General features: G+C 42.0%; 1 protein-coding gene across 1 annotated transcript in view; it reads right to left on the reverse strand.

The window, feature by feature from the left end:
* The window catches only part of LOC122815794 (vomeronasal type-2 receptor 1-like), a 66,795-nt gene that overhangs the window by 29,988 nt on the left and 14,124 nt on the right, over window positions 1–22,683 (reverse strand). Inside the window, exon 2 of the mRNA XM_044088584.1 lies at window positions 2,352–3,191. Coding sequence (XP_043944519.1) covers window positions 2,352–3,191 — 840 coding nt within the window. The remainder of the gene's footprint in view (window positions 1–2,351; window positions 3,192–22,683) is intronic.

The following is a 22,683-nucleotide window of genomic DNA, read 5'->3' on the forward strand; positions in this document are numbered from 1 at the left end:
GGTACAAAGCTTATGTAGATAGTCTAACATGGTTACATTGTGCAGCCTTAAGGGAAAAAAGATAACTCTGGGATGGGAAGAGGTTTAGGTGGTCCTGGACATTTGGTGTTAGTCTGGTTTAGTACAGGGGCATAGCCAGTGGGACTTAAGGAATTCTTTGAGGTGATTTTTGAATTGATTAAGAGAGGTCATGAGTCTTAGGTTGTTTGGGAGGGAATTCCAGAGTTTTCCAATGGAATTGGCATAGAGAGCATCACCTCCCGAGTTGTTGGATTTAATGGTCTGTACCTGGAGACTTTTAGATGATCTGAGGCAGGTTAGGTTGGAGTAGGGGGTAAGTATTTTGCTCAGTGAGGGGGTTTTGTCTGGTTGGTTAATTATTTTAAATGCCTCAGCAAGTTGGTTGAGTTTGAGAATATTGGGCAATTCTAACCATTCAAGTGTCTTTAGGTTTAGGCAGTGGTGGGTTCGATAAGGCATTCCCGTTATAAATCTGGCTATATGGTTATAGGCTGTAGAGAGTTTATTGAGCTCTCTCTTGTTGAGGAATGAAAGTATCGGGGAGGCATATAGGAGGGTGGAGAGGAGATGGGTGCCAGCAATAGTTAGTTTGGTGTGTGGGGTTAAGAAGTTCTTTATTCTATACATGGACCCGAGTTTCTAGTTTACAGACTTAATGGTCAGGCTGACGTGCGTATCAAATTTAAGCTTGTGGTCAATGGTCACACCTAGTAGTTTCATGTGGGAGACAGGCTCTATAATGGTGCCATTGGTGGAAGTCACATGGAAGGTTGGGTTGTTGGCATTTGGAGGTTCTTTTCCTTGGGAGGTAGTTACAGTGGGGAAAAATAGTAGTAACTTGGTTTTAGTAGGATTAAGTATGAGTTTTAATTCTGAGAACCATTTTTCGACTATAGTAAAACAGTTCTGGGTTGTAGCTTGGAGATTGGCGAGAGAGACGTCAGAGCAGATCAGGGTGGAGTCATCTGCATATTGAATGCAGGTGGCTTTGGGTATGACTGAGTGAAGATAATTTATAAAGACAGAGAAGAGAAGGGGACCGAGTATAGAGCCCTGGGGAGCACCAATATTATTGGGGAGTAGGTCAGATAGCCTGTTTTGCCACTGAACAGCTTGTTTTCTACCAGAGAGGTAAGCATTAAACCAACTTATGGTTAAGTTGCTAAGATGTAGGGTTTCCAGGGTATGGAGCAGCTGCTGGTGATTGACCATGTCGAAGGCTTTCGATAGGTCAAGAAAGAGAGCGGAGGATATTAATTTATTATTGCGGTTGTTATTTACTGAGTCAACACAGGAGAGAAGAGCAGTGGTTGTGCTATGATGGGGGTGAAAACCATGCTGGGTGTTAGACAAGAGACTATTAAGGGTAAGGGGGTTTATGAGTTGTTTGTGAACACACCGTTCCATAATTTTGGCTAGTGGAGACAGTATTGCTATGGGTCTGTAGTTGGATGTATCCGTGGAGGTCCCTCCTTTGTGGAGAGGGATGATATAAGAGATTTTCCAAATTGAGGGAATGGTAGCTTCAGTTATGGTTCTGTTAATCAAGATTGATATGGGATAGGCTATGGCATCAGATGCTATTTGTAAGTATTCGGCTGGGAGTTGGTCAGCCGCTAGGGTGGTTGGTTTGAGTTTTTTCAAAAGAGTACGAATATAGGAGGTAGATGTTGGTTGTAAGTTAAAGGAGGGGTGAGCAGGGTCTTTAGTTAAAGTTACGGATGAGGGAGTAGAGGTGAGCTGACTGACTAGGGACTGAATGGTCTCGGTAAAAAAAGAGTTAAAGGTGTTGGCTATTTCTTCTGGATCTTTCCCGATGAGTTTCTCAGGGGTGGGGTGGTAGATTTGCCTGGATGAAGGAGGTTATTAAATCCAGCCCAAAATTTCTTAGGGTTATGCTGATGTCATTTGATGTAATTTGTGACACTATCTGCTAAGGTAATGCCTGTGGTGATGCATTTAAATTTTTTTCTGATTCCAGTCGTCAGATATGAAATCGTGATTTGTTTACATCTCAGATCTGAACATGACACAGGCTCATGAAATATATGTATGTCAATAACTTTTTAAATCAAAATAAAAAACAATTTCAAGTGTATTTTCAGTTTCATACTTACAACCTTATTATTGTTATTATTTTGTAAAAAAAAGTCTAAAATATAATATACTGAGACAGGCTACAAAGACCGGCGTTGTATATGAGAAAATGCAGGGCAATGACAGGTTTCTGAACAAAAAAATGACATAAATAATTTCAAGAAAGCAACTGACTATCTGGTATGTATACATTATCAGTAGGCAAAGTATGTCAGTAATAAATTAATTTGTACTTGTGGTGGCTGTAATGCATTGATGTCTGCACATGTTGCATTAAGCAATGATCTATCTTTATGTATGCATGTCTGCAAATTCCGCAGGGCATGCCCCAGTGCATATGCTGCATTGTACATGCAGTACTGAAGTCGGAAATCTGAAACTGGATACATAGTTTCTTCAAGAGTCTGCAGTTTCTCTTGACCAGTGCAGAACTTAAGATTGTCATTGTGTCCTGTCCCTGTTGCCACAGAAGTTTTATTATCGGTCCACTTGCACTGAAATACTGTTTCCCAAAATAACTTCATAAATACATCATTTGGAAATTTGTTCGGATGAATTGTGTACAGAAAGTCTTTAAAACCAGGCATGTTTCCACTGGCCACAGTAGTTCCAACAGTGCCATCTAGTGTTCTCCAGAATTCTTTCTTGGTAAATACTGAAGAAATTACCCAGTTACCAGATGCTACCCAGATTTTACCAATAATATTCTGCTGTATAATTTCCTCCATCAGAGGAATTATGTGTTCGGGTGAAACATACATCACTATTACTGTAGCAGAAGATTGCGTAATTACTTGCACAAGTGAAGTGACTTTAGGTTTGGTTATCTGTAGAGGAATTACTTCATGGAATGCAACACAGAATCCATATGTAGTTAACTTTTCTTTAAGCAACTGAATTCCTTCTAATCCGTAGTCATTGGCTGTAGCCATAAGCCCCACCCATTCCCACTGGTAATGTCTGAGAAGCTGATAAATGACAATTGGCTGGAGGGAATTTGTTGAGATTGTCCTCATAAAAGATGGAAACTGATACTTGTCACTTAAAATGGATACTGCTGATGCATGACTAATCTGAAAAATGATATAATATTTTTGTTGAGTGCTGAATGAATGTCACAAATTATTATACACAGTATCAGATACAATGAACAAACATGGTTCAGGAGAACAGGAAATCTGTGAAATAAAATGACACCATTTAAACATGTATGGTGGATAGCTCAGTATGCCTGAAATGCAGATTTTCTATTTGGTTTGATTCTCTGTTTGCTGTGTAAGTTACTCAGCCTTTTATACCATTTTACCCACAAGCAAGTTCTTAAACGTATGGTGAAATGTATCACTGTGAAAATCATTACCTGAAAATATAATTTTAGGAGTTTTCAGTAAGAATAACATGTTTTTGGCTACCAATAACACATTTCCTAGTTTTACACGAAAATACAATAGACTGACCTTTGGACCTTCAGATTTATGTGGAGTCTATCAGTTGTACAGTGTTTCAGAGAGTGCTGATGCTATGAAGTAAATTCAGTGATAATATTTTGCATAAATGCAGATTTCTCATTGCCTCAGTAATATGAAACCATGAAAGGCTGTATAGGTAATTAAAGGCATTGTGCAGATTTTGTAAAATCACCTAATTTGAGGTTTGCTGAAAGTGGTGTTCAGTAAGTTTCTTGCATATTTTTGTCAGTTGCTGAACGTTCCTTTGGCAGACTGACATTATTTTGTTGTATGCATTTTAACATAATTAATTAGTTAGCTGTATAAACCCGCTATGCACAAGAATCATTTCAAGTGTGATGCAGAAATCCTTTTTGGTTAGTCACATAGTAAGCAAATGGAGACTGAAAGAATCAAACCTGGGCTGCATGACAAAGCTGGCTGGCAGCTCATAGCATTAATCTACTGCTTTAAACTGCTGGACAACTGCCTTAAAGTGTTCCTGCTAATGGCATTTTATTAGCATTTGACAAACTGGAAACAGAATATGCTACAGAAGGGACTCTGCAGAGTAGAATACAGCTGCTGATTCTGTCACCAAGAAAGATTGCAATTCAGACATTACGAAGAACATTGAATGGAGAAAAAGTATTTTGGTACCGATTTTTAAGAATAAGGGTGATGTGCAGAGCTGTAGTAACTACAGAGGGATTAAATTGATCAGCCAAAGCATGAAGTTATGGGAAAGAGTAGTGGAAGCTAGAATAAGAAGGGACATGATGGTTAGTGATCAGCAGTATTCTCATGCCGGGAAAGAACACTACAGATGCGATGTTTGCTCTGAGAGTGTTGATGGAGAAGTACAGAGAAGGTCAAAAGGAGTTGCATTGTGTTTTTGTAGACTTAGAGAAAGCATATGACTGGATGCCTAGAAAGAAGTTGCGGTATTGTATGAGGAAGTTTGGAGTGTCAGAGAAGTATGTAGAGTGGTACAGGATATGTACGAGGGTAGTATGACAGTGGTGAGATCTGCGGTGGGAGTGACGGATGTTTTTAAGGTGGAGGTAGGATTACATCAAGGGTCGGCTCTGAGCCCTTTCTTATTTGTAATGGTGATGGACAGGTTGACAGACGAGATCAGACAGGAGTCCCTGTTGTCTATGATGTTTGCAGATGACAATGTGATCTGTAGGGAGAGTAGGGAATAGGTGGAGGAGACCCTGGAGAGATGGAAATATGCTCTAGAGAGAAGAGGAATGAAGGTCAGCAGGACTAAGACAGAATACATGTGTGTGAATGAGAAGGAGGATAGAGGAATGGTGAGGATGCAAGGAGTAGAGGTGGCAAAGGTGGATGAGTTTAAATACTTGGGATCTATTGTTCAGAGTAATGGTGAGTGTGGAAAAGAGGTGAAGAAGAGAGTACAGGCAGGATGGAGTGGGTGGAGAAGAGTATCAGGAGTGATTTATGACAGACGAGTACCAGTAAGAGTGAAAGGGAAGGTCTACAAGAAGGTAGTGAGACCAGCTATGTTATATGGGTTGGAGACAGTGGCATTGACAAAAAGGCAGGAGTTAGAGCTGGATGTGGCAGAGTTAAATATGTTAAGATTTGCACTGGGTGTGATGAGGGTAGACAGGATCAGGAATAAGTATATTAGAGGGTCAGCCCAGGTTAGAAGGTTTGGAGACAAAGCCAGAGAGGCAAGATTATGTTGGTTTGGACATGTGCTGAGGAGGGATGCTGAGTATATTGGGAAAAAGATGCTAAGGATGAAGCTACCAGGTAACAGGAAAAGAGGAAGGCCTAAGATAAGGTTTATGGATGTGGTGAGAGAGGACATGCAGGTGGTTGGTGTGACAGAGCAAGATGCAGAGAACAGGAAGAAATGGAAACAGATGATCTGCTGCGGTGACCCCTAACGGGAAAAGCCGAAAGAAGAAGAAGATGAAGAACATTGAATGGAAAGGAACCTGTAAGTTCATCCCAGTTTTGACTTGCTTTGTCCTAGAGGAAGGAGGTGTCATAGGAAAGTTGATATTGTCAAGGTGGTTGTGGTCTATGGACTGCATGACTTTGTCTTCGTATCATTAGGTCCCCATGAAACAAACTGAAGTGCTATTGGAAGTGGGCAACGATAATGTGATTATGGTCCATGGATTGACTGATTCTGCCTTTTAAACTCCATGGTCCATGGGGGAGATTCAATAATGCCTAAACTATCATTTTTGACCATGTGTGCCTGTTGTGGCATGATGCACACATGGCTGCGAATAGTTTTAGATTAAGTAAACTCTGTGTAGCAGTGCACACTCACACACAAACACAAAAACTTCTGTGGCATGCAAATTACAGCATAAGTAGCTGAATTGTATAGTAATGAAGCAAATCAACACAGTGGAGTGATTCAACAAGCTGTAAAACAACTGTGTAGACTCTGTGCTTGTGTTGCCCATATATTCAAAAGTTCTCCAAATGCAGCCACAAAAAGGAGCCTGCACAGAAACAAGACCAAGTAAAAGTCCATAGATTTGTACAGCACTGACCGTAACGTGTAACCCCACACACATTATGACATTATCAGACATAGTGGGTGCTAGAAAATTAGATTAATAATAGCAACAATTCCTTTTAAAGTGTCATGACATAAATGCAGCATTGCTCCCTCACCACCAAATGAAGAATGTACTTGTAACTAATGTAGACAGCTAAAACTGTAAACTCCAGGAAACTTACTATTCATACTGTTATGTAAGCATATGCAGTATGTATAGGATGGAATACAGTCAGATTGTATCCAAACCTGCATTCCTCTGTGCAGATATACACCAAAATAACGCCTTCACTTGAGTGCAACATTGGGCTCCCCTTCAGTTTCCCTGCCTACACCATTACCAACAGTGTAGATTCAGGGCTGTCAGCATGGTGAAGATGCAAACAAGGTCAAAACTCATTAGATTTGCTGAATCCCCAAAACTTTTAATCATGCAGGGATGTTCACTTTGTGTAGACACTTTGACAGTGTTTGTGTTGAATGCCTGGCAACAGTGAATGATGACATGGGGGGTGTCCGGTTACATTTACAGAGGTGTACCAGTAAGTCTGTGAAGTTTAAAAGTGCATGTAATCAGTGAACAATTCACAAGTTCTGTTTCACCCTCTTTATTGTTTGCTAAAATGTATTGTCTCTGTTTCCTTCAAGTTAGAATTTATTTTTTAATCTTTGCCCTTGTTTGCGCAATGTGGCTCATAGCACAACCATGGGAAACTGTGGAATGAATGGCAGGTTTCTTGGTGTTTGTTACAAAATTATTCCTGTGGCAGCATGTGTATGTGTAGGGCTAGAGTATAGAATATTCTGGGTTCTAGTATATGGCCTGCAAACTTTCCTTCTCTTTTTGAGCTGCATGTTTGCATGATATCTCAGGCATGGAGGAAAAGTAGTAACACGGTCACCTGTGTTTACCTTAGTTCACCATTGGGTAAGGATAGGACTGCCATACACAAGGTCCTGGGTTTGAATACAGCATATTCCATATAGTATTACTTTTATTGATAGTGCAATCTATGTATTATTACATTTATGTTCAAATGTATGGCAGAGGGTATAGTGTGTTCAATAGCCCTGTAAATGTATTCTTGTTATCTTGGCCAGCTTGGCTTTAATTTTTGTGAAAAACACATACACAACTGCCAATACATGCAATTGATTGCCGCTGTTGCATTCTGCTTGGCAGATGTTAGCAAAGTCGCTCATGTTTGCTCACTGCTTACCTATGCATAAACAGGTGTAACTCGTATGCACAGTACCTCCTATACCAAGCCAACAGATATTGCCAATATACTGGCCGACAAATTCAGTGCCAACTTTAACCCTCTCTCCCAACCAAGGAACCAGTCACAATACCAGTAGATTGCCAGACACCCAGTATTACTGCTTCACAGGTTAAAACAGCACTGTCCAAGGCCAAGAATATAGCTTCTATGAGACCTGACAAAATCCCTGGCTGTGTTCTACATGAACTATGGAGTGAACAGGCACCTCACCTGTGTGCCCTGATTAATCACAGCCTCACCTCAGGCTTTGTCCCTACTGAATGGTGCACTGCTACAGTCATCCCTCTCCACAAAGGAGGAGTGACTACAGACCCTGGGAACTATTGCCCCATTAGCCTGATGAGTCTGATATGCAAAGCTATGGAATGCATCATCATGGACCTAATAAACAAATATATAGGCAATCTCCAAACTCTGAATCCCACACAGTTTGGTTTTGTGAAGGGTAGATCATGCCTGCCCAACTTGGTCAACTTCTTTGAGTCAGTCACCAGAGCTGTGGATGAAGGCAAGGTGGTTCATACAGCCTACCTTGATCTGGCTAAGGCCTTTGATACCATTCCCCACTCAGGAATCATAGAAAAACTCACTAAGCTAGGCATCAACCCCTATATCACTAGGTGGTTTGCAAACTGGCTGACAGATAGAACCCACAGTGTGAAAGTAGCGGACTCCAAGTCAAACTGCTGACCAGTTACGAGTGGAGTCCCACAGGGTTCAGTCCTGGGTCCTCTCCTATTTGGTATCTACTTATCTGAAGTCCAGGCCAACACAAAGGGACTCTGGCTGACAAAGTCCTCAGACGATTGCAGGTTGGGAGCTATTATTAACTCCCCAAGTCATGTTGACATACTACAGAAAGGCTTCACTGAGACCAATGACTGGTGTCAGAACCATGGCCTTAAGCTCAATGCCAAAAAATGTGTCATCATCCCCTTTGAGAAAAACCCAGTTCCCATGAATTACCATATTCATGGTAGTCCATTGAACACATAAGGCATTAGAAGAGATCTAGGAACACAGGTTGGCAGCAACCTCTCTTTTAACCACCACATTGCCACTGTGGTCAGAAAGTCCTTCTATGTGGCACATCTCATTACTAAGGGTTTTGCATCCAGGAAGAAAGAGGTCATTGTCTCCCTCTACTCTTCCCTCAATAGGCCAATCATTGAGTACAATGCCCCATTTGGCATGTACCTAACTAAACACCTGCAACAACTGGATAGGTCACAAAAGTACCTCACAAAAAGGATCCTAGGCCTTAAACATTTGTCCCATATGGACAGACTAAAAAAACTCCAACTATTCGCTGTCTCATATCGCCTACTTAGAGGTGATCTCTGCTTGACTTACAAAGCCATGTCTTACCCAGCTCTGTTAGAAATGCTACATCTAAAGAAATTCCAATCCCTCTGCACCACCTGCTCCAGAGACCTCAACCTCATTACCACAATCAACAGAACATGCTGGAGGGACAGGTTCATAACCCAGAGACTGTCCATGCTATGGAATAGACTTCCCATACATGTCAAGCAGAGCACCTCACTGGCCCTCTTCCAGATAAATCTTAATGAGTGGAAGGAAAATAGAAGATTCACCCCAGGGATCACTCCAATGGCTTTACTCGACAGAAGCACTGGGCACTAAGGTCAGGTGGCATGATGCCAGGGTAATCCTAGGGGCTAGGCTTGTTCATAGTTCATAGTTCATAGGTTCATACTAGGCTATCTGCCCAAGGGCATTTATAAGCCTAGCCCAGAGTTTTTGTGGCTTTCGCCACCCCTTTAGTTTGAAGAAAACTATGCCCATTATTTTGCTGTGCCTCTGTCAAGCAGTGACACTGAGGTAATCCCTGGGGTATATCTGTGATCTCCCATCCATTGGTCAAGATTTCTCTTGAACACGGCCAGCGAGGTGCTCTGCCTCACAAGTACCGGAATTTTGTTCCACAGCATAGGGAGTCTCTGGGTGATGAATCTGTCCCTCCAGCACGTCCTATTAATAAGTGTCAAGGTTTAAGTCTCCCGCCCTTGTAGTTCTGAGGGATCTAGATTTTTTGAGGTGAAGCATGTTCATCAAATCTGGGTTTGACATGGCCTTGTATGTCAGGCACAGGTCACCTCTGAGCAAGCGTGCGACTGAATAGAGCTGGAGTTCTTTCAGTCGGGCAGCATAAGACATATTTTTGAGACCCTTTATCCTTTTGGTGAGGAACTTTTGGGGCCTTTCCAGCTGCTGCAGGTGTCGGGTCAGATACATTCCGAATGGGGCATTGTACTCAATCATTGGTCTGATGAGTGATGAGTACAGGGGGACGATGACCTCCCTTGATCTAGATGTGAATCCCTTCATGATCAGGTGGGCAATGTAGAAGGTCTTCCTAACTACTTTAGCAACGTGAGTGTCAAATGAAAGGTTACTGTCAACCTGGGTCCCCAGATCCCTGATAACTTCTTCTGTGCTCAGTGGATTGCCACCTATATGGTAGCTAGGGGTAACCTTGTTTTTCCCGAAGGGTATGACTATGCATTTTTTGGCGTTTAACTTTAGGCCATGGCTCTGGCACCAGTTATCCGTTTCTGTGAGACCCTTCTGAATGATATCTGTGTCAGATGTCTTTTCGACTATGGCGCCGAGTTTGCAGTCATCTGCAAACTTTGTCAGGCATAACCCTCCTGTGTTTGCTTGTACTTCAGAAAAGTAGATGCCGAACAAGAGTGGGCCCAGGACTGAGCCCTGTAGGACACCACTTGTGACAGGCTTTGAGTCTGACATGACGCCAGCAACTCTGACCCTGTGGGTTCTGTCACTTAGCCAGTTTGCAACCCATCTTGTGATGTATGGGTTTACATTTAAGCTGATGAGTTTTTCAATGATACCTGAGTGGGGCATTGTGTCGAAAGCCTTTGCCAGGTCGAGGTAGGCTGTATGGACTGCCTTTCCCTCATCAATGGCCTTGGTGACTGTTTCGAAAAAGTCAACCAAGTTTAAAAGGCATGATCTGCCTTTGACAAAGCCAAACTGGGTTGGATCCAATGTCTGCAAGTTCCCTATGTCTTTATTTATGAGTTCCATTATGATCCTCTCCATGGCTTTGCAGATCAGGCTTGTCAAGCTGATGGGACGGTAATTTCCAGTGTCGGTGGAGGGACCACAGTTGCCGTGCGCCACTCCTTGGGTACGTATCCTGAGGCGAGGCTGAGATTAAACAGCTGTCCTAACTGTGGGTTTAATTCCTCATTGAGTTCGTGGAGCACACAGCCGGGGACACCATCCGGTCCCATGGATGCTGTGTTTTTCACCTTTGAGAGAGCAGTTCTCACCTGGGCGTTAGAGATGTTTGGGGGGGCTACAATCCTCTGGTATAGATATCTCTCCTTTTGGGGGGGGGGGGAGTTTGCACTGAACTTGTCAGCCAGTATATTGGCAATGTCTGTAGGTTCAGTAATTTTCACATCATTTCTGAACTAATTCTGAGCATATCTGGGAGTTTCCTCCCAGGTTTCTAACATAGCTAAAGAAGGCCTTATGATTGTCTTTTGAGTCCTTAGCGATTTTTCTCTCAAAATTTGCCTTGGATGATTTTATGAGAGCTCTTAGTTTTTTTACTTATAATGAAAGGTGTCTTACCTTTTAAGGATTTTGCTCTATCTTGTAGTAGCTTCCTCCTTTTGTTGTAAAGCTTGTTTATGGCTGGGGTCCACCAGACTGGACGCTTGCCTTTGGTACAAAGAGTCTTTGTTTTGTTTGGGATTGCCTGATCCATGCAGTCCTGTAGGTGCTGGTAGAAGGCATTTGTAAGTGATTCAGCGGCTTGAGTAATGTTTACCGCCGGCTCGGGGGCCTTAAAAGAAACCACACTAGTCTTTAGAAGTGTGAAGTCGGCTTTTGAGAAGTTCTTCACTGTGGTCTTTTTTATCTCAGGTGGGGGCGGGATGAGGACCTCCAGCGAGATTAGTTTGTGATCTGATCTCACCAGTGAGGGGTATACTTCCGGTGTTGAACATTGTGATCCCATGTTTGTGATGATGAGATCAAGTATGTTTTCACCTCTTGTGGGGATGGTGACTAGTTGTTCCATGGCATTTGAGTTTATGAACTCCAGGAATCTTTGGGCTAGAGTGTTTGGGCTTGAGTAGTGATCCCAGTCTATATTAGGGTAGTTGAAGTCACCTAGTATGATGGTGTTTGGAGATACATTTATCCCCTCCAGTGTTTTCAGGAAAGCTATGTGAGTTTCCTGAGTTTGAGAGGGTGGCCTGTAACATGCTACAAATTGCAGAGCAGTCTTGCCTGTGGTTAATTGCACCTGGATGGTCTCCGATGCATCGTGCGTTGCCACCAACCTTGAGGTGTGGGTGTCCTTGATGAATATGGAACCCCCCCCTCCTTTCTTGGTGTTGTCCGGATTTTGGGGCCGGAACGCATGATATGAGGTAAAACCTGATAGTGCTGGGGTGCTCTCAGGAGCCTTGAACCAGGTTTCAGTCACAGCACAGACATCGATGTTCTCCATACTGAGAAGGGCCTCGAGTGCATGCATCTTGAGGTTGAGACTTCTGGCATTGAGCAGCATTAACCTTAGTTTTTTTCCTTTTTTGTGTTCTAGGGTGGTAGGTTTAGAATTTGAGCCTTGCCTAAAAAAGGCACTATGGGGGTGGCAAGAGCCTTTGCCAATATCCGGAAGCCCAGGGGTGACAGGTGCAAGCCATCCCTTGCGAAGCAGCATGGCTTGTCCAGCATGTCATCCCAGGCAGACAGACATTGGATCCCCTTTGAATGACACCAGAGTTTATGCCAATTATTAAAGCTGATCATCTTATCTCTGTATTGTGGCATCATTCTTGGTGAAGGTAGGATACTGCTCAAGGTCAGGGTCATACCTGCCTGGGCTACATAATCAGAGAGCTCCTCAATGTCTCTTTTCATGTAGTCCAAGGAGGTACGTCTCAGGTCGTTTACACCAGCGTGGACAATGACTGAGTCATACTTGTACCTGCTGTTGAGAGACCTGAGTGCTTGCGTTATGTGGCAGATTCTAGCGCCCGACAGGCAGCTTACTGTGACCTTCTCCTTATTCAATCTGGTGAGCGGGACGTCAGTGTGTCTGACTATGGAGTCACCAATGACGAGTGTGTCTGGCATTGTGTTTGGCCTTAAGGGCTGTGACTGTTTGGCACACTGACTGTGTGGTCTATGTGTTGCATGTGTTGTGTCCTGAGGTGGTAGTTGTTTGGGTGTCTGCTTTGGTGGCCTCTGTTGTTTTGGTAGATTTTTGATCAGAGCCTCCGAGTATGTCTTTGTGTGTTTATGTGTATGATTTGAAGTTGTGATAGTACTATGAAAGACTGGGTATGTGGTGTGTGTGGTTACCTTCTCCTCCTGTCTGGTCTTGCCAGTCCTATTTGAGAGAGCTCAGCCTCCAGTTTGACTGTATAGTTGCATCTCTCGCATGTATTTGTGTTTTGTGGGGGAAGGAGAGGGTTGTCTGTGTACATGAGGCAATTGTAACATTGCCTCAATATTCCCAGGTTCACCAGCTGAGCAGGAGAGGACACTAGCAACTGATCCCTCGACATGCTAGAAGGAATAGACAAAAACTTAAAAAAAGACTCCGGGGGATGTGGGTGATCGAGAAAGGGGTTTTTGGCTGGTGGGGTACTATCTATAATAAAAGTGCTATATCAAGATGAAAAGTACTGTAGGAGCAAGTGCTAGGCTTTACAGATAGAGAATAGTCTACTTGGGAATCAAGTAGAGATGAACTTTTTAGTTATAGGATACGCTGGTTAGATCAGTAGTATAGTTCAAGGAAGGCTGTTTTAAGGGAAAATTTGAAGAGGGGACTTTAGGAAGCCCGAATAGTTTAACCTTGATTAACCGCCGCTGCTCTTGTGTGCTACTGTAGCAACTCCGCGCTAATGTGCGCTTTATAGCAGGAGGCTGGAAAAAACAGGAAATGACCCAAAATGGCCAATGAATTACTAGTTGCTGTCTCTAACCACTCCTCTGAGGACAAACAGGCAGCTCAGTACTCCCCACTCTCACTGGTGAGTAAAGAAACTTCCCTCTGGCCACACAAGAAAATGGAGGAACACAGGAACCAAATACAAAGCCCAGGGATCAGCAAATCTGGTCTCTGGAACAACTAGCTAGGAAAGCAGAAGTATTTTTTTTTTTTTTAGTTTTTTTAAACAAACAAACAGAAAATACAGTAAATGCTTTGTTATTCGACTAAATTACTATCAAAGGCTAGTACACTTGAGTGTATTAGCCTGTTTGTTAACTTTTAAGCAAAACTTTAGCCAAGAAGTGCAATCAACAATTTAAGCACAGAAAAACAGGTAATATAACAGCAATATAAGCACAAACAGTGGTCGAAAAGCACAATAGATCGAAAACAGCAATAAAAAATACTTATAATCAAGAAAGTCGCTTTTTCTGCTCTCTGCTGCCTTAGGAACTCTGCAGGGGACCACGAGGAGCTATGCCAAGTTCTCTAATGCCAGAAAAGCCCGCCAAAGCGGCCCCAGGGCCATTAGCCTAGTGCACACCTATGAACCTATGAGCCTATGTGCACTTTGTTAACCATCACGCAAATTCACTGCTCATTGCACTATGGAACTGTATATAAGATGATTTCTTATTGGTGTATATTATCCATTTCCTTTGTATAACCTAAAAGCACACGTGGAAACATTGTAAATTGAAGGCACATTCTAAGTATATGTCATATATTCTCAATACATGCATGTGCTGCCCCTCCAAGCAGTATAACACTAGTGTCTCAGAGTTTTTTTACATCCATATAGCAACCACACTGCAAACTGAAATATATAATGTTGGGTGCTCCCTCACAGACAGGGCTAGTCAGTGGTGCTGACAACCTTGCTTTGCTAAACTCAAAAATCCAACTATGCTCAATAAGGCTACTTGTGTTTTTATACAGCTAGGCTTCTACACACCCTAGTGCTGTTAGGTTACTGGCCTCAAATGAACCTATGAATCTATGTGTCTATGCAGGCCTCCCAGCCTGTTATCCCCCACATGGCCTGCTGATGTCATTTACTATAAGTTCACCAGCAGCCATGTAAAAGTCAGACATGTGTCATGGTGCTTGCATAAAGTACTGAGTTCTGTGGTCTGTGTACCTAGATAGGTAGGTGTTCTGTTCTCACTGCAGTCAGCTGTATGTGTGTGTGTCTAGCTCAAAGAGTAAGTGTGCATTCTGCAATGACTGCCACAATCCCATAAATTGACAGTATTTTGATACTTGCAACTGCCTACACATCCATTTTTGGCAGGCCTCCCAACTTCTCTTCAACATACACTGCTGATGTCATCCACTATAAGTTGACCTGCAGCCATGTAAAAGGCAGACTTGTGTCATGGTGCTTGCATAAAGCACTGTGTTTGTAATCTGTGTGCTTAGCTAGGTAGGGGTTCTATTCTCATTGCAGTCAACTGTGTGTGATAGCTGTTAATTAATTTTACACTGAGCATTTTACACCACCACCATGTGGGACACTATTATTACCATATGCTCAACAGACAATGCTGATGTCATTGGTTGTATCAGATTATTGCAAATGTAGTCATCCCACCAGAGCATGATCAGACACTGGTCTGGAGTCCAGGCAGATGTTGCCTTAGGTTCATAGGTTCATAGGAGGTGACTAGGACCTAGGGTCTTTTTAAGCCTAGACTGTTATACCCAAGTTCCCTTATTGACCAAGTTGTAGGACCTATATTTGCAGCATGAGTCTATGATCAGCACAGATTGCCCGTATCCAAGAGAGACATAGGTGATACCCCCAAAGTAAATTTATGGTCTTCTATCCACCTGTCTAAGTTACCCTTAAATAGGGTCATTGAGGAACTGTTTTATGTGAACTTGGAGTTTGTTCCAGAGGTATGACAATCTCTGGGAGACATATCTGTCTCTTTAGCATGTCCTGTTAATGTCACAGGCTACATTAAGATACCTTGAGTGAGAGAATCTTGTCCATGTGATATGTAGCTGTGCTGCATTTCCATTAGGGCAGGGTCTGAAACTGCTGTGTAGGCCAGGCACAAGTCACCTCTCAGCAGCCTGAAAGGTACAGAATACAGTGACAGGGTCGTCAGTCTGTCCATGTGGGTCATGTGTGGCAGGTCCTGAATTTTCTTGGTGAGAAACCTCTGAGGTCTCTCCAGCTGCTGCAGGTGTCTGGTGAGGTACATACAGAAGGGGGCATTGTACTCTGTTAGTGGTCTAATTAGGGATGATTACAGGGGAGTTATATCATCCTTAGCTCTGGATGTGATGCCCTTATTTATGAGATGTGCAACATAGATGGCCTTCCTTACCACTGCGGAGACATGGTGATTAAAGTTAAATTTGCTGTCAACCTGTGTTCCCAAATCTCTTGCCCCATGCTTTGATCTAATGTGGGTACTGTTAATACTGTAATTTGCAGAGACTTCCTCTTTGCCAAAAGGGATAATAATGCATTTTTTTTTTTTTTTGCATTTAGTTTAAGTCTGTAGCTTTGGCACCAATCATTTGTCTGTGTAAGCCCTTTTTGTAGTATGTCAACATCATTGGGGGACTCAATAATTGCACCCAGTTGGCAGTTATCTGTGAACATGGTAAGCAACAGGCCATGTATTTTCTCCTGGAGTTCTGAGAAATAGATTCCAAAGAGTAGGGGGCCTAGCACAGATCCCTGTGTTACACCAGTGGTGAATGGTATGCTGATAGAGGTGGAATCCCCAACTTTGACTGCATGCATTCTGCCTGTAAGCCAGTTGTCTACCCATCTAGTGATATATTGGTTATTTCCCAGCTGTGAATTTCTCAATGATGGCTGAGTGGGAGATTGTGTCAAAAGCCTTGGCTAAGTCAAGATAGGCTGTATGTACTGTTTTGCCTTCATCCAGGGCTTTGGTGACAATCTTGAAGAAGTCCAACCAGTTTAATAAGCATGATCTGCCATTAACAAAGCCAAATTGGATTGGGTCAAGAGTTTGAAGGTCACCTATGTCTTTGTTTATAAGGTCCATGATGACTCTCTCCATGGCCTTGCAGATAAGGCTGGTTAGTCTTATGACTCTATAGTTCCCAGGATCGGTTGATGGATCCCCTTTGTGCAAGGGAATTACTGTTGCTGTTTTACAGTTTGCTTAGACTATTGTTGAAGAGAGTGGCAAGTGGTTCCATTAGGTCCTGTTTAGGTCCATTTAGTAGGCAGCCAGTGATGCTATCTGGTCACAGATAAGCTGTGTTTTTGGCCGTGGAGAGTATAGTTATGACCTTTCCTTTAGATACTAGGTAGAGGACTGGTGACAGGTATGATTTGATATATGTCAGGTGGGGACGGGGGGGGGTAAAGTTTGCAGAAAATATGGCTGTTAGCAGGTTGGTTATGTCCTCAGGGTCAGTATGAGTCGTATTGTTCACTACTAGTTCATCACAAAGCTGGGCCTTCTCTTTTAGATTTCTGACATAGCTATAGAATGCCTCATGATTATCTTTAGCTAGGGATGCTATAAGAAGTTTTGTGGATTTGTTTTATTAAATATTCTACAAAATCACTTTAAGACTGGTCTGCAAGTTTGTGGTTCATCATATCTAATTTACTTGTTCAACCTGTGGAGGATGTTCTTCCAACCGAGTACAGCTAGAATTTTTTCAGTCGGGCTGCATAGGGCATATGTTTGAGGCCAGTAATCCTCTTGGTGAGGTACTTCTGTGCTGTTTCCAGCTGTTGCAGGTGTCTTGTAAGGTACATCCCAAAAGGGGCACTGTACTCTATGATGGGTCTGATGACTGATGAGTAGAGGGGCACAATAACCTCTTTTGTTCTAGATGTGAACTCTTTTGTGATTAGGTGGGCCACATAGAAGTATTTTCTAACCACCTTGGCAATATGATTATCAAAGGAGAAATTACTATCTACTTGGGTCCCCAGATCCCTTATTACACTTTCTGTATTTAGGGGACTACCATGTATGTGGTAATTCATGGGTACTTTGTTTTTTTCAAAGGGGATAACTATGCACTTTTTGGCATATAGCTTGAGGCCATGATTTTGACACCAGGTATCCATCTCAGTGAGACCCTTCCCCTGAAAATGGACATGTATCCAGTCGGACTATCCCGGTCAACAAATGTAAAATAAAAAAAATAAATAAATAAATATTGGGCCAGCCCTTTCCCAACAGAAATGCCCAGTGTTGACAGAGAACATCAACAATGATATTGTTCTCTGCTTCAGTGAAGGGGGGGCTGCACCTCACTGACATTGTTTGCATTCTAAAAGACAACAGAATGATAATACACATACGTATTAAATGACTACAAAGTAACTGTTTCCAGATAAAACAGTAAAGGTAGGCAGTCTGTAGTACTGACTGGAAAAACATAAAACAGTCTACAGATGAGAAATACTAACAACAAGCAGGATGCAAAAAAAGAAGAGTAGCAAGAGCAACATAGTCTTGTGGTTTGCAATCACTTACCTGAATGGCAGTCAGTTGAATGGCTGATTGTTGAAATCACCATTTCCAAGGGGCAGGAAACTAAATCAAGAGTGATTGACCACGTTTATTCGAGTTGCATGGTGCACTCAATCTTTCAGCAAGTGACTTAAAGAGACTTCATGCTTCAGTGAGAAAAAGGGAATTAACCCAGTTCCTCATTGTAGTGCAATCTCAGAGTTGGTATATTTAATGTGCAGGGGTGTGGGGGTCACAGCCCCCCACATGGGTGGTGCAGGGCAGCACATAGCCCCCCCTGCAAAATAGTAGAATGAATGTACCGTTGAATGTAGAGTTCAATGGTACATTACTGTGCATAGCAGGTGGCGAGTGACGTCACCTCCTGCTATGTTGAATACATCGAACCATGGAGTTTGATGTATTCAGTTTCGTTGTGGGTTACTATTCAGAATTTTGGATTCAACATTTAAGGTCAACATTGTAAACATTCAACGTTGATCCGACATTCCCTTAGTAAACCTATTCTTGCATGTGCCATAGCAGTAACTCAACTGTCTTCCCCCCAAAAGAACAGTTCATTCTAGTCTGTGACATAGCAGTAACTTTTTTTTGTTCCCCCATCCACCAACGAGCAGGCACATGATCCATTTGTCTAATAAAACACCTTTGAAGTGCTAATAGTGCTTTCAAAGGACCTGTCCCTGACACAGTTGTACATATGTATCACACAGCTTTCTATTTTCATGTATTTTCAATCATGTATACCTCTGAAATGACTAGACAAACATGGCCATGCCATCAGTACACTTCTAACTAATGCATAGAGATAAAAGTATAAAAGCCTTTGCTTCACATTATTCATTAATATATTCCAGCAGATGATTTATGCAGTTAACAAAACCGGAGCATACCTCCTGGAGTTCAGTTCTCCTCTGTAAAGATCTCTTTGGAACAAATTTGCTTTTGTGAAGTCCTGCAAACATATAGCAAATGTCCTCACCATCAGTTTGGCTAGCTACACATTTGCCTTTTTATAATGGAGCAGATTACTAATGGACTGCATCTGTCTTGGCCTGTGTTTCAGAGATGATATTTACAGCATAAGCAGCTGAACTGCATACTAATCAACCAATCTGGTGGAGCTATTCAACAAGTTATAAAGCAACCATGTAGACTCCATGCTGCTTTTTCCTGTGGATTTCAAAAGTAATGGAGTACAGACACAGAAAGTCTGCACAGGCAGAATGTTAGGAGCTGCTGTTGCTTAACTCCCTTTGCATATGCTGCAGGCTGCAGGCAATGCTGCTGCTACTACCAATAAGCCTAGGCTGGGATGGAGAAGAGTGTTTAGGCCACATTTAACTTATCACAACTTACATGACATGGACATTATAGAGTGCTACACGGTGGACAGGGACACAATACAGGAGCTCTGTGACCTCTGCTGGCCTCAACTCAGAGTCAAAGGCCTTACCTCCCGATGTATTGGCTGTGTACTGCTTGTATTACAGTCACCCCATACTAACACTGTAGCAACTGCTGCATCTACAATGTAAGTCCTGAACATGTACTGTACTGTTTAATATTGTTATGGCATGTCTTTGTATTTCATCACTTGGAACAGTAAGTAAGGAAAATGTGGGAGATTTGTACACAAACTAACATAAGATGTGACAGCAGAGAGTTATCTGACTTGTATGTGTCCATTAGCAAGAACTAGCAGACCCTCAGGCATCAAAGATTCAGACATTCATACCTCTCCAAAGTACTGATGATCACTGCATGCCCTCAGTTTAGCACCATACATTTGTAATGGGAAATCATAACAGAGAGAAGTTAGAAAGTAATGAGACACATTGCAGTTTCTGACTTCACAACAATCACAAGATCAAACAGGCAGGATGCACAACAAGGAGAGTAACACAAGCAACATATCCTTGTTAGTGCCATAACAGTAGTTCATCCTAGGTCCACCCCCTCGAAAGAACAGTGTACCCTTGCATGTGCCATAACAAGAACTCGCCTTTGCTCCCACAAGAAAGAGCAGTCTTTGCTTGTTTATGCCATCCAACCTTCCCTTCATTTGATGGTGACTACATATCATATTGTCCCTAGTGAATATCCTCACACATTTTAAGGTAAATGATATAGAGTGGCTGAAACACTGCATGCCTCTGAGTACTGATCAGATAACTGATGAATGATCAAGAAATACTGAAAGGCAGGACAGAGCTGTATATTTGCAAAGAATAATCATAACTGGCTGTGTGATCAGTAAGTGCAATATATCCAAATATATTATATAGAATACATTTACAAATAACAGATCTTGCCTTGATTTCAGTATACATTCAGTTGCACTTGGTTGTGTGAGGAATTACTTCATTTATTTGTTGCAAAGCTGTTTGTGTGGTAAAGATGGATAAGGCGCCCATCATGTTTTCTGAAGGTGCATTGTAGTAAAAGTTGGGATCCAGACCTATGTAGACGGGTACATGTCAGTAGATCGACAAGTTAGAAGATCGACATCCACTTCACCGACACATGAAATGATCGACACCGCAAATCACGGACATTTAACAGGTAAGAAATTTAAATTTCGCTAATCATGCCTACCACACATGCATAACACTGCCACACTTACTAAAACATGGTAGGCATGATTAGCGAAATTTAAACTTCTTACCTGTTAAATGTCCATGATTTGCGGTGTCAATTATTTCATGTGTCGGTGAAGTGGATGTCGATCTTCTAACTTGTCGATCTACTGACATGTACCCATGTAGACATATCTTATATATACTAACATTTTCTACTGTGTATGTCATAGATTGTTTTTCTTCATTTCAACTATTTCTCATTTTTTTATATATTTTTTTTTTGTGGGGGGGGGGCATTATTTGTGTGATGTGCCACTTAGCACAAATGTTGTTTGCTCGCAGACCAGTAGTGCACAAACTGGTCAAATGGCCCACCAGGTAGCAGACAGGACCCAGATAGCCACAAACATAAACTGGATGCATTGAATTAAGGCTGTTGGTCATCCTGCAAACATAAAAAGTAAACTGAGGACAGTTCAGTGCCAACCTACACAAAGTGTAGTAACTACGAACCAACTAAAGGCACTTGTGAAGAACCAGGCAGAATTGTCACTTTTATTTATAAATTTAAAAACACATAAACACTTAACTGATTCACCATGTTTCCATCCCAGCAAGACTGCAAACATGTTACCTGCAGAGCATACCCTTGCCTACCATGTTTGCTTGATAAACTTCTCCTCACTGAACAGCAACACCAAATACACCAAAAGCAACAGTTCACTTTACCGTCTCAGCTAGTTTAGAGAAACCAGATGCAGGCTATACTCGAATAAGGCACCAAAGTTAAATCCACAATCTTGAAGTTTATTGTGAAAGACCAGAATCAAATAATTTCATGCTAATATACACACTGCTGTTAAGCGCTTTCATTTGCAATACGCAAACTTCTTCAGAACAGCTGTTACATTCAAAACACAGAACATTTAAAATCTTTTTGGCACCAAAACTTCTTGTATGTTTCATTTAAAGTGCAAGTGCTCCATTTAATTATGAACTGACAAAATTTATATCCTATATGTACAACTGTATGTTTGCTTGATGGTAAGTGATGGGCAACACTTTCAAATGTTGCAAAACCAAAAAGTTCCCACTCTCAGTAAGCACAATTCCTGCAGTTGGTGGGAAAACAACATTGTACATTGGTCTTGATTTTTGATAAGCATGGCAGGCATTCAATGAGAGGTTTTGAGTTTCTGTGCTCAAAGACTGGGTGTCCAGGAGTCCAAGGTGCTTGTTGGACTCCTATTGAATGAACATGGGCCAAGGCATTTTCAGAAGGACTATCATGGCTCAGATTACAAGTCAGAGGCATGGAATGGTCTTTATGGGCTTTGACCAGTGCTACCATTATCCCCCGCACTGGTAAACAATGTATGAATCACTACAAAGACCTCCAGATAAGGAGGAAGGATACCCTTGACTATTGCAGTGATTAATGTAGGACTGGGGGTACCCCAGAGATGTGTAAGTATCACTTACAGAGAATACTTGTAAGAGTTAAAAGTTGGATATTGTTAGGATTGGTATTCATAATTGTATTCTGTTCTGTTCTGTATGTATGCATGTGAGCAGTTCTGTTATTTTAACGTTAAAGGTAAAGATACCTTTTACCGACTTTCCTTTTACAGTTTAGAGATGCATGCTCACTGTTATTTGAGAATATGGAACTGTTGCTTTGTGCTATAGACTAAGGCATGCATACTTTCTTTTACATTGGAGAGATATATGATCAATTTGATGCAACTGCATTAAATACTAACTAAGCCACCCTTAACTTTTAATGCTACTATATTACTATTAAAAGTATTGCTATTATTAAATTACTATTTAGAACAGTACTGTTTTGATACACACATACCACATGCTTCTCACATCCTTAACAAACATGTGGCATGGGACTTCACATTCAAGAATCACTCTGTGGCAGCTGTGGTAAAAAACAGAACAGATCAGAACAAAATACCATTTTGAATACCAGTCTTGACTGTATTCAGCTTTTCCCTCTTACAATTACTCATGGAAATTGATATGTACAAATCTGTGGGGTGTCCCCTGTACTAAATCCCCTGATCCAATGGTTGTGTATCCCACTTTCTCCTTCAGAGGTCATCAAAGTGACATCTGCATTGCTCATCAGTGTGGCAGATACCTGTAGCACTTGGCAAAGCCCTGGCAATACTATTCCAGGCTTCAGA

This window comes from Protopterus annectens, chromosome 1.part1 (assembly GCF_019279795.1).
Source record: "Protopterus annectens isolate FY-2018-M chromosome 1.part1, PAN1.0, whole genome shotgun sequence".
NCBI lineage: Eukaryota > Metazoa > Chordata > Ceratodontiformes > Protopteridae > Protopterus > Protopterus annectens.